At 29.1% G+C, this 16,387-nt stretch overlaps 3 protein-coding genes across 10 annotated transcripts in view; 1 reads left to right on the top strand and 2 right to left on the bottom strand.

Moving 5' to 3' along the window:
- Window positions 1–5,790, top strand: part of LOC113552815 (cardioacceleratory peptide receptor) — a 204,732-nt gene extending 198,942 nt beyond the window's left edge. For 7 of the 8 annotated variants that reach the window (XM_026955795.1, XM_026955761.1, XM_026955769.1 and 4 more), the window contains 4 exons: window positions 1,347–1,538; window positions 2,005–2,100; window positions 3,044–3,224; window positions 5,179–5,790. In XM_026955795.1, the coding sequence (XP_026811596.1) occupies window positions 1,347–1,538; window positions 2,005–2,100; window positions 3,044–3,224; window positions 5,179–5,392 (683 nt within the window). In that variant the 3' untranslated portion in view covers window positions 5,393–5,790. The other variant, XM_026955823.1, reaches the window with a different exon arrangement.
- Window positions 5,791–5,947: 157 nt separating this feature from the next.
- Window positions 5,948–8,897, bottom strand: LOC113552857 (cytochrome c oxidase assembly protein COX20, mitochondrial). Its single transcript, XM_026955849.1, has 3 exons — window positions 8,693–8,897; window positions 8,329–8,504; window positions 5,948–6,385 (listed from the first exon to the last, which is right to left on the bottom strand). The coding sequence occupies exons 1-3, from the start codon at window positions 8,723–8,725 to the stop codon at window positions 6,286–6,288; spliced, it is 309 nt and encodes a 102-aa protein (XP_026811650.1). The 5' UTR covers window positions 8,726–8,897; the 3' UTR covers window positions 5,948–6,285.
- Window positions 8,898–11,384: 2,487 nt separating this feature from the next.
- LOC113556103 (ATP synthase subunit beta, mitochondrial) lies at window positions 11,385–15,075 on the bottom strand. Its single transcript, XM_026960854.1, has 8 exons — window positions 14,830–15,075; window positions 13,553–13,726; window positions 13,351–13,485; window positions 13,103–13,264; window positions 12,858–13,042; window positions 12,506–12,787; window positions 12,055–12,447; window positions 11,385–11,979 (listed from the first exon to the last, which is right to left on the bottom strand). Exons 1-8 carry the CDS (start codon window positions 14,945–14,947, stop codon window positions 11,863–11,865), a joined length of 1,566 nt encoding a protein of 521 aa, XP_026816655.1. The 5' UTR covers window positions 14,948–15,075; the 3' UTR covers window positions 11,385–11,862.
- Between the last annotated feature and the right edge of the window lie 1,312 nt (window positions 15,076–16,387).

The following is a 16,387-nucleotide window of genomic DNA, read 5'->3' as shown; positions in this document are numbered from 1 at the left end:
GCATAATACACACATTACACGATGTAATATACTATCCTATACTGATTATTTTACTGGGTACTAAACTCATTCGATCCGTCGCAACAGCTATTCGTATAAACACAGTCGCCTCGGCGTCATCTATTCTGGTAATAAGTTATTTCTATCATCCAGCACGATTAGATCTCACGAAAAACAAAATAATATCACGAATCGTATAATCGCTTACGGTCCGCGAACGCATAATGGCTTAGTTCTTCATTTGTACTTTTAATTTCAAGAACGCTTCGAATCGTCGCCCCTCGACCACCCCTCTCCCCAAACGTCATATAGTCGTGTTACTTTAATAATCATATTATTATCGTGTATAACGTCGCAACGAGTGGTTTCAATATCTTTTCGTACATACACATAATAACAATATCGTCGTCCAATGGAATAGACAATTCGACTAAACTGTATACACTACACGCTAACGTCAGAGTAGTGGAATTTTAAATCGTACCTCCTCGTAGTTTTTATGCGATGTCCGCTTACGACGCCACACATAATTGTGGTGAAAACTGACGATTGTTAACTTTTCCCAGTTAACAAAATAAAACAGACAAAAAAAGCGTTCAAATATATTGTTTTGTTACTTTATTGTTATATCCTAGTCTCTGCGTATTTGTCTATAGACCAGACATACCCAGTAGTACTACTATACAGCATACACACTATACTGCTGTACTACAAATTTAAAACTTTCATACATAATATTAGAATACTAAGAATGAAAATTGGTAAATTAAATTTTTAAATATTTACGTTTATTAGAAGAATTAAATCTATATCTATCACTGAAATTATTTCAAAAATGTTGACTAAAAAATAAAAGTAATGAAAGCCCCTTGTGTAGTTGTGTTTTATGATAAATACTTTTTGTTATTACTTGAAATACGAGCAATACCGATGATATTAAATTTAGAAATAATAACAAGATGGATATAATATTGTATTATGTGTTAAGTAACAATAATATATTACATTATAATATTATTGTCTTTCCTGTAACATTGTTCATTTGTTCATATACCTAACTATGTATTAGTTGGGAACATATTAAACTACCTAAGGTATAAGTTTATTGCTTTAAATACAACTGACAAATAATTTGAAATATGACTAAAAACAATCAAAATATAAGACAAAATAGGCCTTAATTTTTGGGGTGCACAAATCCTCATGATGGTATCCCCTCCTTTAATATAGACTCTAATATATGAATCACCGTCTCGATAATCTACTCCGCGAGTCGTCGTATTAAACTAATAATCTAATTCTCATAATTAGAAAGACTTTTAAACAATTTGTTCTTTCACCCGCAGGTCGTACTCAGTGTTGGATCGAAATGTCACCATGGCAATGGAAACTGTACATAAGCATAGTGGCGACAACGGTGTTCGTCGTGCCGGCGATAGTCATCAGCGGATGTTACGCTATTATAGTGTACACAATTTGGTCCAAAAGCAAACTCCTGTCACCGGCCAAAAACAACACACTACAACGTGGAGCCAAAAGTGAATTATTATATTATAATTATGATATTATAGGTACCATTGATACATGCATATATCAATAATGTGATCGTCGTTCGAGAGGGCAAATAGAGATGTCACAAGGGGATTGTGATGAGGAGATGATCTATGGAAATTGGAATTCAGTACCTACTTATCCTATAATAGAACTCAAAATCAAAATTTTTAAAAACCCTAATCTTTGTTTTGATTTATATACATAAAATATAATCATATTTTATTAAATGGACTGCAGGAAAAAAAAATTTTAATTTTTTTAAATATTAATTTTGCTTATCAATATTTTTTTCTGGTATAAATTTAAAAATAACATCGATGTTATAATTTTTATATCATTGCACAATATCGATTATCTGTTTTCTGATATCTAATTAGATTTTTTTTTCGATTTAAAATATCACTTACTTGTTTACGATTTTAATTTTAAACACACCACTGTCATTTACAGAGCCCGAAGAACACGACATCAGAAGGTCTAGTTCACGGGGCATCATACCGAAAGCGAAAATCAAGACCGTAAAAATGACGTTCGTTATTGTATTTGGTTAGTATTACATTCTACTTATATAATATACATTATAGTATTATACGCCTCCTATTATTATTATTATTCGCCAACACGCGTATAGATAAATGCAATGGTTATAATGATACCTAATAAAAACAACCGGTACGATACAAATAGAGTACCACCATGTGTAAGTATTTGTTAGTCAACCACTTTGTTCCTTTGTTTCAAAGTATTATACCATATCGGTAGGCTATATTTATATATTAATTAACTTGATAGGTACTAACGATTTGAGATGGATATATAATTTCAAAGATAAATATGTACTTAGTCATTTACACTTATATTTAAAATAAAGGACAAGGGAGTCAAGAGTAGGGGCCGATATAATGGTCCATTTTGTTATCTAAAATTATGACAAGCGATCGTTTATTATACATTTTTTAATACGCAAATCATTAATAATTTTAAGTTCGTTATAAAAAACAGTTATAATTGTTCGTATCTATACTAAAATCAACAATCGCTATACTTAATTACTTTAGTACAAACGATTCTCAAATAATTCAACTATGTTAATTTCAATTGGTTATTACTTCCTTTAAATTTAAATTTATTTCATGTTTCATACACCTACGAACATACTTATCATATTATATTATTTCTGTCTAATTTATAAATAATTAATTTTAACAATAATTTTAAATCAATATTTATGTTTCTATAACGCAATTTTCAAATCTCTAATAAGATCAGAACTTTTTTTTTGTTCTTACGTCTTCGAACACCACGATGCCACAGACGAGTTAATTGTCTCTGAACCTCTATTAGGCTTCTTCTGAAATTGCCCGTTCGTATTACCAGTCATCGACTTTTAGCTAGTAAAATTAGTTTACAAATTATGTTCAAGGTGCAGGCAATTATTGTATATTATATAAAACGCGAATGGTTTTTCTTTTCGTTATCATTTTTTCAGTATTCATCCTGTGCTGGAGTCCGTACATAGTGTTTGACCTGCTACAAGTGTACGGCTACATACCAAAAACGCAATCGAGCGTGGCCCTCGCAACGTTCATACAAAGTCTGGCACCGCTGAATTCCGCCGCTAACCCCATCATATACTGCTTGTTCTCCACTCACATTTGCAGATCTCTCAGGTATTAAACATAGTGTACAAGTAATTTAAATACTTACGTCTTAACAACAACAATCATAATAATCTATTACGTCAACGGTGCGCTATCTATCCGAGGGGGGGACGACAAATTCGTATACTCGCAACACCTACGATTAACCGATACAATTCATAATTAATTTATGTTTGTAATGGTAGGTACCAAAGTTTTCTAACTCAATTTTTACAATAACACGCAACTTAAAACTACTAACAATATAGATACTAGGTACCTATATACGGTTTACCAATATATAATGTATAAATATATTATTAGGTATATACGCCAAATAAGCTGAATAATACTTTTGAACTCATAAGTAATGTATGGAAATAAAAATAGCGATGGCAAAAGATCCAATAATAATATTTTATTGTCTCGGGTTAACATCATGCCAAAAGAAAAAGTTACTTCTTTAAATTAATTATAGATATAGTATCCAGTGAATTAATGAATTCGTTGGCCATCTTTTACACGTTAGGTACTACCTACCTAACTATATGATAGTAGTTTTTAATGACATATTATAAAAATTAAATAACAAAATTAGTTACAAACCTAAGTAATTAGGCGAGTGTTATTATTAAAATTAATGTTAGTTTAAATTTTTAAATCGTTATATTGATCAATAATTATTACCTAATTTTACATAAACGATTTATCTACATACCTACTCACACAATACATCACCTAAATATTTTATAAAATAGAAAAATACTATACAACTCGCATCAGTGTGGATATTTCTGCTCTACCTCTTCGTTTCGGGTTTATAAATATATATTATACACACAATAGATAGCTGTACTTTTATTACCATTAGAAATACAATTCTGCTCTGTCCTATTTGAAAAATCCTAAATACACCAACGACGCGACTAATGCAGTAATGCGTGAGAGCAGTGTAAGTATTTGAATTGTGCACGAGATCGAGAAATCCGAAAACCCCATCATCGTTATTATCATATTATAGCTCCAATGTCTAGAAGAAATAATACGACCAAAATAAAAATCTAAATCTATTTATTAAATATACCTATAGCTATAATATACGATAAAATACAGTCTGATAAAAACGTTTTTCCGATATTATTGAATATAATCAATTTGATTATACGACGTATACTATAATATACTTAATGCATTATAAATGCTCGTCATCCTTTTCACTACGTTTCATTTACTCACATAAATTTACTGCACACATTCAACGACGTCGAATCTTCGATCCACTTTTTGCGATTTGAAATTGGAACAATTCCGAATTTTCATTGTTATAAATTGTCGCGTAAAAAAATACTGACATGTCTGCTTTTTAAATTTTCGACAATCGTATCACTACCACTTTGATTCTATTCGAGATCTTTAGTTACATGTATTCGCTGTTTTAAGTTCAACGCAAACAATAGTTTTATTATTTTTAAATTGTTATAATTTATCTAACATTTAAAATCGAAAAAACCAAGAAGATAGCATGACGAATGACTTAGGTGTGTTACCCTATAGGCTATAAGAGTTAAATAATAGATAGGCGAACATACTACAATATTAAATAAAACAATATAAACTGCGTGTGAAAATTAGAAACGTTTATGTCAGTGTGTTAAGCGCGTAAACAACAGTGACAATACGTCAATATACGTCGCGTTACGCATATTCTCGAACGCGTTTTTGTGCTATCTGTGTGAACGGCTCTAGTGTTTTTTTTTTCTGTTTGATTCTAACAAATAATTCATCTTTTACTTTTAAATATTAAACTATTTATAGATTTTTATATCATACATATAATACCTTGTAGGTATTATGCCACTTAAAAAAATAGAACCCTCTGTCGGTCTGCCCAGCAATACCATCACAGTGAACGTTATAGACGCCGCCGCGCAACATCCTGTCATGACATCGCTACAACATTTTGCGTTTTTCAAAATATTTTCAGGCAAGTCCCGCCATTCAGATGGTTGTTGTGTTGCCGGAACGGAACACAAGAGCAACTGAGCTACACGGAAACACTAACATCGTCTAATCGACAGGTGAACACGTCTCTGCTGCGGAACGCCACCGTGCACGTGCACTCGGTGGTCAGAGCTCCCGTCTTGGACCGCATGGGCATATCGACGGAGAAAAACAGCTACGCCGATTCGCTGCTTTAAGACGGCCGGGACAGCACACTCCATGCACCCCACGCCGTATTACTATATTACTATTATTATTATTATTTTAATAATTAATAATATAATATATGAACATAAATATAATATATTATAAGAACATATTATTATTATTATTATTATTATTATTATTATTATTATTATTATTAATACTCAGCCCCCGTCCCTTTGTGTGAACGCGTTATTATTATAAGCTATACAACCATTATAATATAAAATACATTTCTATAATTATTAAAACATTATTAAATTACTATTATTAAAATTACTATAACTACCTATTATTATTATTATTCTTAGGTACTATAAATATTAATTATAACTAAACGATCATAAACGTTAAGTTATATTCTGTCGACTGACTTCGCCCCTAAAAATACAATATTATTATGTGTACAAACCTTCGATATATAATATAATAATAATTATTATTATGTATTCCTTATTGTTGCCTGGATTCCTATTCGTACTTACGTCTTTAACCAATATTATGTAAATACTTTTTGTTTTAAACCATCGTTAATAAAATACAATAGCTTAATAACCACTTAACATGTATTTGTCTATAACAATAACTGAACAAAAAACAATTTCTACATAATAATAACTAGGTATACAGTAAGCTCTGATGTGTTGGTGTTAAACCTTCTTTGATTACTATATACTGTCTATACTTCTATACTTAAAGTAAGTATCTGCAGCAGCTGGCACACAACAGTACTTGCGAGGAACTGCTTTCCTTGATATTCTTATGTTAACACTTGAACAATTCAATTTTTAAACCAAACTAAATACACTTATGTACTGATGTATATACAAATGGATATTAGTTGGTATCGACGAATATGATTTATTCGTAATTTGTGTAATGACGTTCAGTCTTTGATATCAGCACCACTCTTCTTAGCTTTGATAATACCCTTAAGTTCATTTAGTCTTTCTTCTGTATTGTCATAGTTGTATCTGCACAAACCCCTGTCAACGGTTTTTCAATAAATATAATATATCTCAATATATACATATTAAATAATAAAGCCAATAAATGTAATAAAAATTAGTATATATAAATACATAATCTATCGGTACAATTGTATTTTCTTTCAATAATATTATTATAAACTATTTTATGATGGCATTAAAGCTTTAATTTGAGTCAATAATAATGTTTGGTTTTCATTTATTTTATAGAATGCTTCAATATGCACATTATTTAGTATGTACATATAATAAATAAGATGTTTTGATTTGTGTAAATAAATATAGAAGATTTGTTATGAATCTCTTGACTTTTTATAGATTGAAAAATAGTGAAGTTTTTACAATATCCATCATTTGAAATAGTAAAAAAAAACATTGGAAGCTCTACACATATACATACAATGACTGTATGGTTTTTAATAAAATATGGATTACACATTTATATTTTTGCTAAGATTAATAATGATTTAGAGTAGTGCAATTTGTAAATTTTGATTATAATATTTATATAAATAATAAATATTATATTTAATCGATAGTAATGAAACAACTGAAATGCATAATTACAAACAATAAGCTATAAAAAAAATTATTTTAACTTAAGTTCAATTTTAAATAACAATTAAATGGTTGTTTTATGTAACACTCATATTATGGAACTTAATAATTATAGTCACTATACCTTTTCCTTTTAATGTTCAAATTTGCTATTTCAGTAGGTACCAATATATCATAATTATTTTATGATATTTATTAATAATAAGTCTAAAAATTATGTATAACTAGTAACTACATTACTAAATTCTTATTTTTTCTCTATGTGACTGTTGTAAATAAAATAAAATGAATCAGTTATAAATAAATTATAATAAAGAAAAATAATTTGTTTATCATTTATGTAGGCATCCTTTAAGTCATGCATAAATATTAAGAGGACGTCTCACCCGCATGTGTTGTCTCCGTCTCACACACACATATGACATGATAAATTTTCGTTCACCAGTTTCAATAGTGTGCTTTTAGTTTTAATATTACAGTGAATTCATCTATTATAAAACCTTTAGGCAAAAACATTATCTGTGTTCTCTTGTTGGTATTTTATGATATTTTAATTTTTAAGTTAATTATGAGCATTTTAAAACATTTAATAATTTCATACTCATAACTCACCTAAAAATTAAAATATCGTAAAAAACCAAAGAGAGAACACAAATAATGTTCTTGCCTAAAAGTTTGATAATAGGTGAATTCGCTCTAATATTAAAATTAAAAGCACACTATTAAAACTGGTGAACAAAAATTTACCATGTCATATGTGTGTGTGAGACGGAGACAACACATGCGGGTGAGATATCTTCTTAAAGACATATTAAATAATGTATTGGCAATGCGTGTGAACTAACATCTATTGGCAAGGCAAAAGAGGGTAATATCCAATGGAATATTGTGTAATAAATTTGATAGTAAAAACTTTTATCAGATTTGAAGTGGTTTTAAATTACAATAATATTAAACTGACCTCTGAACATTTTTAAGTTAAGCACATCACTGCTAATATTTCTGCTATAATTTTGGTAGTAATGAATGAATTTTACTAATAATTTTTTTCAAGTAAGTAGTTACTGTATAATATACTATATAGTATTTTCAGTGTTAATATTAAATAACTAAATAAACACTGACAATAATAAGAAAGAATAAAAATTAATAAGTGGAACTTATTAAATCCATATTTGAATAATTTGGTCCACTTAAAAATTAAAAATTAAATACTTAATTCAAACAATAAAAAGTATTGCAGTATAAAAATAGATATTATTTAATACATAAAAACTGACATACCCAAGTTACATAATATTAATTTAGTTATATATTTGACAAACAATTAATATTAATACTCATATAACATATTAGTTAGGTATATTTGTAGGTATACTTACCAATAAACAGAAGATATCGTAACAAAAGAACCAAATCCGAAGTGTGTGGATCTTAATGTTCTACTTGTACACAAAAAATATCCAATTCCCATTGTAAATCCTCCTACTATTCCATATAGGAAACTATTACGAAAACATGGAATTCTTGAGACATCTTTACCCAAAAACATCAAAGGCTAAAAAAGATAAAGAATTTATGATTAATCTCTGACTAAGATATATAACATAGTAAGGTATATCTTAGTCTATACCACTAACTCTAAGCCTATCTGGCTTATAATAATATAAAAGTATTAACTTCACATTTGTTTACTTATTGCAAGTTAACATACAGCATACGTAAATTAAAATGTTGAAATTTTACCTTGTGATCTTCATCACTCGAAATCGACGCCATTGATTATTGGAATTAATAATTTACAGTACTCTCAAACTGGAATTTGAATTTCTAAATCTATTATCTAAGTACCAAAGGCCAAAGAACAAAAAAGTAGGTACTTTTGCTATTTCACATTTGACATGTTTTGCACCAACAGGCGGCAAAGTATAACTATTTCTTTATATTTAATCGTGAGAAATTAAATAATACATGATAATACATTATCAAATCATAATATCAAAGATAGATAATAAATATAATCTGTGGTTATCAACCATAGACCTTATACTAGTATAAGGTTATCAACCATGATTTCAGATAGGTAATTATCAATAATTTGATGTTATAAATTGATAACCACGAGGTTGCCACTCTCCCACACGAATGACGGATACCAACTACCGTCACTGCCAAATATAATAATATATTAAATTATAAGAATCATGCTAAGTGCAAATTACTATTTACTGCAAATAGACTGAAATAGCACGTTCCAAAAACCAAATAATCCAACTATTAAACGACCACAGGCTGAGTTTAGAAATAATTGTAATAACTTATGGTTTTTGGAAAATATTTACATTATTTCGATCCTTGCTCGTACAATTGAAATTAGTACATTTTATGAGTATTATTATAGCCTATAAGTAACTACTATCAGTAACAGAAAATAATAAAATTGTTGAAGTAACCGCTTTACTATAATACAAGTATGAATACACCATAAGTTGGGAATACCTCGTCATTGAATAGATACCTAACTTACTGTAATTACTAATTGTTACCTAACCTAACGACACTGCTAAATTTGAATTCAATGATAAATCATTAATATGATAAAACGATTCTGAGCGAAGGCGGTTTAACTTTTTTTGTAGCCAGTTATTGAATATAGGTATATTTTAATGATATTAACATTTTAACAAATATTCGTATAGTTTTATTTTTTCCGACTATTTTAAAAAGAACTGAGAATTTTTAATTTTGAGCATCTAATCTCAATAAGAAAGTTTTTTCAAACACAAAAATAAAAAAACATCGCTTAGTTACGCTCAGAATATAAAAATTACATTATAATTAATAAAGTGTTAATACGTAAATTAAAATATAAATTACAATAATTGAACAATAGCTAAACATTAATTTAATTAAGAAAGTTAAAAAATAAAAATTAGAATAAGTGGTTTGGAAGATACACAAAAGAAACCATATGCATATCATTCATTATAAAATAGAATAATCTATTGTACAATTAATGTGCATAGATAGTAGGTACACACAAATTATGTCATTTTTAAATACGAATGATACAACTACTAAGAAATGGAAAAAAGTAAATTTATTACTTTTTATTTTAATTGATTACTTTATAAGAATAGATACTATTCGTATATCGACATGTATTTATAAAAATATTATGTCTACTAATTTTAAGAATTAGATTACGATTTTAAGTATTTTGTTGCAATTTAAAAAATATTTACTTCAATTTGGTTACCAATTAATCATAATTTGTGATTTAAAATTTTCAATTTGTTAATACTAAAAAAAATTAGGTACATATTCGTTAATTTATAAAAAACTATGACAATATTTGGAACCTCTATAATTAATTCCTATTAGCTACTGAATTATATATCTATGATTTCAAAACCATTAATGATAAAGAACTATAGTTTATTGGTTATTGTACTCAGTATATACAATCGTCTATCACATTAACAATTCTGTGCAATTACCTAGCAGTCGTCTAAAAATAAGACAAATTTAATTCTAACATTTTGTACATGAAATAGGTCAATAGGTAATAGTTACAAAAAACTATAACTTATATACTAATAATAGAACTGTAGAATACATATGAATTATTCAACAAATAGTATGGCCTAGAATCAAACTGTAGTAATCTAAATACAGTCAGGACAAAATATTGCCAATATAATTTAATTGTAGAAACAAAAATTATGCCAATGTTTTAAGTAAAAAACTAAAAAATATGTACAATAGTACAACTGCTTTGATTGCTAGTCTAATTTATTATTGTAAAACACTAACAATACTTGCATGTTTACAAGTAGCAAGCACCTTAGCAGAACCATTTATTATAGAATAGAATCTATTCTATAATTAATGGCAGAACATAACCGATTATGTGTAAAAAAATAAAATATGTCAAATGGAATTATATTAATACCTACTGGTGGATTTGTTAACATTTCATATTTTACTCATTAATCAATGATTAAACCTGCACTTTGACACCTATTTTAAAATGTAAAATTCTAAAAAACAAATGATTAAATCATAATTAACAGTATTGTAGTATGTCAATATACTCGCCATGTTTCAAAACACATAAAATATACTTATTTATATTGAACTTTATTCAATAAATATTAAGTATTAAATTACTTAATAGTTGGCTACTATTAGAAGCTATTTTTGGTCTTGACTTTCAGTATTATTTTGAACTAGCTTATACATTACTTTTGGTGTTTGGTATTTTTTGTACCATCAAATTCAATACATATAATGGTCACATGGTTAACTTACTAACCTATATATATAATAAATCTATAAAAAATTGTTTAATACTAAGGAATAGCATAATATTACATTATCTCTCTATAATAAGCTTTTGTGCAATTGCATATTAATAAAAATAAAAATACTATACTACTAAAGTAAACAATTTATTTTAGAGAATAAAAACCTAACAAGTAATTTATTTCGATAAAACACATTTACACAGGCCAAAAGGATAACTACTGGAAAAAATTTGAATCCTCAAAATCAAAGATTTTTAATAGTATAATTTTATTACAAATCAGGTAAATGGTTTGCAATAACAATATATTATACACATAAACTGTAAAATTTATATTGTAATTGTTACAGAAAAATGATCTAAATGGCGAAAACTGACAGCATTAAAAAAAACAGTAAGTTTAAATTGTGATACAACATGCTTACATGTCATTATTAAAGATGCACTAGGTCATTCGGTTTTTGATGTTTGCCGTTTAACAAATAGTATTTACATAACTCTACTTAATTTATTCGCTGAAACACGAATAATAATGTTTACTTTTAAAGAATACAAAATGTTTACGAGGACAACTTGTGTGAATGGAATTTAGTATCATTTATATAAATTATGTATTTTTGGCCAAAGTTTCAGCTTTAGCAACTACTTCTTCAATGGGTCCAACCATGTAGAACGCAATTTCTGGCAAATGATCATATTCACCAGCTAAAATTTTGGAGAAGCCCTAGAGTTGAGAGGAAAATAAACATAATTAAATACCTAGTTAAAAAATATAAGCTTTAAATTATTTTTTATTTACTTTAATTGTTTCTTCAAGAGGTACCAATTTTCCTGGATGTCCAGTAAATACCTCAGCTACTTGGAAAGGTTGGGACAAGAACCTCTGGATTTTCCTAGCTCTAGCGACGGTCAATTTGTCTTCTTCTGAAAGTTCATCCATACCCAAGATAGCAATGATATCTTGAAGTGATTTGTAGTCTTGTAAGATTTTTTGTACACCACGAGCAACATTGTAATGTTCATCACCAATAACATTAGGGTCCATAATACGGGATGTAGAATCCAATGGATCTACAGCTGGGTAGATACCCAACTCAGCGATAGCACGAGACAATACAGTGGTAGCATCTAAATGGGCAAAAGTTGTAGCTGGAGCAGGATCAGTCAAATCGTCAGCAGGTACATAGATAGCCTAAAAAACATTATCTGTTAAATAATTTTCACAATTTAGTATTTACACAACTATTTACCTGTACTGAAGTAATAGATCCTTTGCTGGTTGTGGTAATTCTTTCTTGCATAGTACCCATGTCAGTGGCCAAAGTTGGTTGATAACCTACAGCAGATGGAATACGTCCCAACAAAGCAGACACTTCAGAACCGGCTTGTGTGAAACGGAAAATATTGTCAATGAAAAGTAATACATCTTGTCCTTCTTGATCTCTGAAGTATTCAGCAACAGTAAGTCCGGTAAGAGCAACACGAGCACGAGCGCCAGGGGGTTCATTCATCTGACCGTATACCAACGCTACCTGTTAAAAGATAATTATTTCAATATTTTGTTTAATATACATTACACTTTAATGATTTCAAGTAATATACCTTTGAGGTCTTGTCCTTGAGGGAAATTACACCAGACTCTATCATTTCATGATACAAGTCATTACCTTCACGTGTTCTTTCTCCAACACCAGCGAATACTGAGTAACCACCATGAGCCTTAGCAACATTGTTAATCAGTTCCATAATCAATACAGTTTTTCCTACTCCAGCACCTCCGAACAATCCTATGTACACAGTCATATTTATAAACTTAAATTTCATTAAGCAACTTATTTATTTATTACCAATTTTTCCTCCCTTTACATATGGAGCCAATAAATCGACAACTTTGATTCCAGTGACCAAAATTTCTTGTTCAACACTCATTTCAACAAAAGGAGGTGCTTCTGCGTGAATAGGTGCGGTCTTATCAGTATCAATTGGACCCCTTTCATCAATTGGTTCACCTTAATAATAAATAATTATTTAAATGATAAGAATATTAAATATGATTATAAATTTAATTATATTTGAATGGAATAGAAATATTTACCAATGACATTGATAATGCGACCTAAAGTTTCAGCGCCAACTGGAATTCTGATGGGAGATCCACAGTCAAGTACTTCTTGTCCTCTAACAAGACCTTCAGTACCATCCATAGCAATAGTTCTGACAGTATTTTCACCTATATTAAAATAAATAGTGAATTTGTAAATATTTTATGATGTTTGATGATTATAAAATATAATTACCCAAATGCTGTGCAACTTCAAGTACAAGACGTGGTGATCTGTTTTGTACTTCAAGAGCATTAAGGATGGGGGGTAATTCTTCATCGAATTGTACATCAACAACGGCACCAATAACAGCAACAATACGGCCTTGTGATGTACCTGCCTTTGGCTTAACAGCAGCTTTGTTGTTGGCTAAATTTAATAAAACATATTTATTGATAAGTTTTTATACAAAATAAATTAATGTTCATAATATTGTAAAATATGTAGAATATAGTGTTAGTGCTAATAATTTTTTTTTTTACAGAATAAGTAATAAAATAATTATTAAACAATTAAACATTAATATTTTAAAAATAATAAATTAATTTAGAAAACAATTTTATTGTAAGTTATTTATATAGGTTACAATCTACCTATAAGTAAGAATATAATAATTTATAGCATATAATTAAGTAAAAAAAAAAAAATAATTAGGGATTTAATAAACTTAATACATGGTAATTTATTATATTTTATAATAATTAACTGTTAGGTACTACCAAATAAAACAAATTAGAATCTATTAAGATTATAACTTCAGCATTTTATAGAAAACAGCTTATAAAACGTTAAAATATATGTAAAAATAGAGATAGATATTACATTTATCCGTAGAACAGTTATCTATCAATAACCATATAAAAATTTCAATAGAAAATTAAGGTGTTAAAGTATATAAGGGATACTTTATCTGACATTATGAATAGGTGATATAATCATCCAAATGAGTGAATATTTTAGTTATCAGAAATCGGTGAAGCTGCACTCCACTATTATAATACTATTCTATAATTCTAGTACAACACAGATAGGTTAATAGGTCATAGAAATAGAAAAAAAGAACATTTAGTTAAGCATTTATAACTAAATGGCTTGCAAAGGAAAATCATCCAAGGTCAAAAAAAGGTCATTTGTCAAATTTTAATTGAAACGGAATTTTCACGAGAAAAACACAAAGGCGTTAACGAAACATTTTTACGTTTTCCACCAGTAACCTAAGCCCATCACAATTGCCGATAAATGTAACCCCAAAACCATTAAGGCGGTGTCAGCAGCGGCCGGTGAGACCATTACAAGGTAGGGATCTACCTTGTACACACCGAAACCAAAATTAAGTTGGTCGATCGCGTTGAAGCGTCAACTGCGAAACTCCAATAGAAAATTTCAGTTATCAAACCGAAAACTTAGACCAACAGCAGAATTCCTTTTACAGCCCGGCAGTAAGATAAGAGAAAACGGGACATTATACTCACAAGTGGACGTGGTGGCGACCATGGCTTTTGGTAGCTCATTTTGCACGATTTTCGGTGTTAGGTTGCTTTTGCCGGCCTTCAGGGCCCCAATGGCCGCCCTGGATAACGCGTTCAACATGATTTGGTTACGGCGACGGTGGAAATAATTAAGTTGCACGGAAACGAATGGAGCGAATGGCCGTGGTAAAATGTGTCGTGAGTTGGAAGAGTTGCTGCGGGTACGACCGGACAAAATGGACGACCTACGCCTATGCTGGCCGTGTCCCCCGCGCAACCATCCCAAACGAGAGCGCAGTGTGTTCACCTCTGCGGGACGAGCGCCGTCAGCTGTCCAGAGTAAAACATGTGTTTTCCCCGGGTCACCGAGCTGCTGGGCAACACTGTAACCACGAATAATAAAAAATTGGCGGCAACAACCAACACGATAGAGTATTTAATATTTATTTTGTCGTAACATTTTCTGTACAATGACATTTTGTGTGATCAATAAACATTTGCAATACATATCAGGTATAGTAGGTATACTTATAAAATCAAAAAATTTTCTCGGGCTTTTATTTATAATGTAATTAATATTTATGTTAATAATTACCTATTCATCATAGGTACTTTCAAGTATATATTTTTTTATTTTATCATTAACTGTTTATTGTAATACTTGATTATGACTATTTTATGTTATTTTCTTTCTACTCATACCGTCGTAATTATATTGTATTAATATTACGTATAATACTTTAAAGTTTTTAACAAGTAAACATCTTTGTTATACCAAATTCTTTCTATTAAAAGTATATGTATTATGTAGGTACCTATCTAGGCAGTTAGCCTATACATAGGTACCTATTTAAATAAATAAATCTTGTAAGTGGTAGGTAACTTTATTTTACTACAAAAATTTTTAAAAAGTTAAATTCGCATACTGCAGCCGTTACAGGCAAAGGCGCAAAGTAGAAAACTACAATGCACCTTATGAAATGCTCTGACAATATTTAGAATGCTCAATGTAGATGGACATTGTATAAATTATTGTGTATATACTCGGAAATTTTATACAATGACCAAAATCTCTTGGGCAATGCATAATATAAAGTTATAATTCGTCATTTTGAGTTTTAATTAAAGATGACTAAAACCGAACAAAAAACTAGTAACTACTTTCAATTCACTACCTAAAACCACTTTCAAACTTCTAATTCAAAACTTATTGATGGAGACAAAAAAATTACATCACTGTTATAAAATGTAGTGTGATCCAATACATTCATTGCTCCAGAATCTAAAAACAAAACCTTATCATTTTTACGTAGAATTTTGAATCTATAAGACAATAATCTATTATCTAATATTTATAAATAATTTATAATCTAAAGATTTATCTACCCGATGATAATAATAAATGGGTAGCTAAATAGCAAATAGCGTTGATTAAATAGCTAATAGCTATTATGGTTATTGGTTATTATTTGTTTGAAATATAAGTGTAAATCACCATATTAATTTAGGCAACTACAGAAGTATATGAATTATGTATGTAAATAAATTGCACAACAAAAAA

This window comes from Rhopalosiphum maidis, chromosome 4, assembly GCF_003676215.2.
Source record: "Rhopalosiphum maidis isolate BTI-1 chromosome 4, ASM367621v3, whole genome shotgun sequence".
NCBI classification, from domain to species: domain Eukaryota; kingdom Metazoa; phylum Arthropoda; class Insecta; order Hemiptera; family Aphididae; genus Rhopalosiphum; species Rhopalosiphum maidis.
This window is presented reverse-complemented; position numbering and strand designations above follow the sequence as displayed.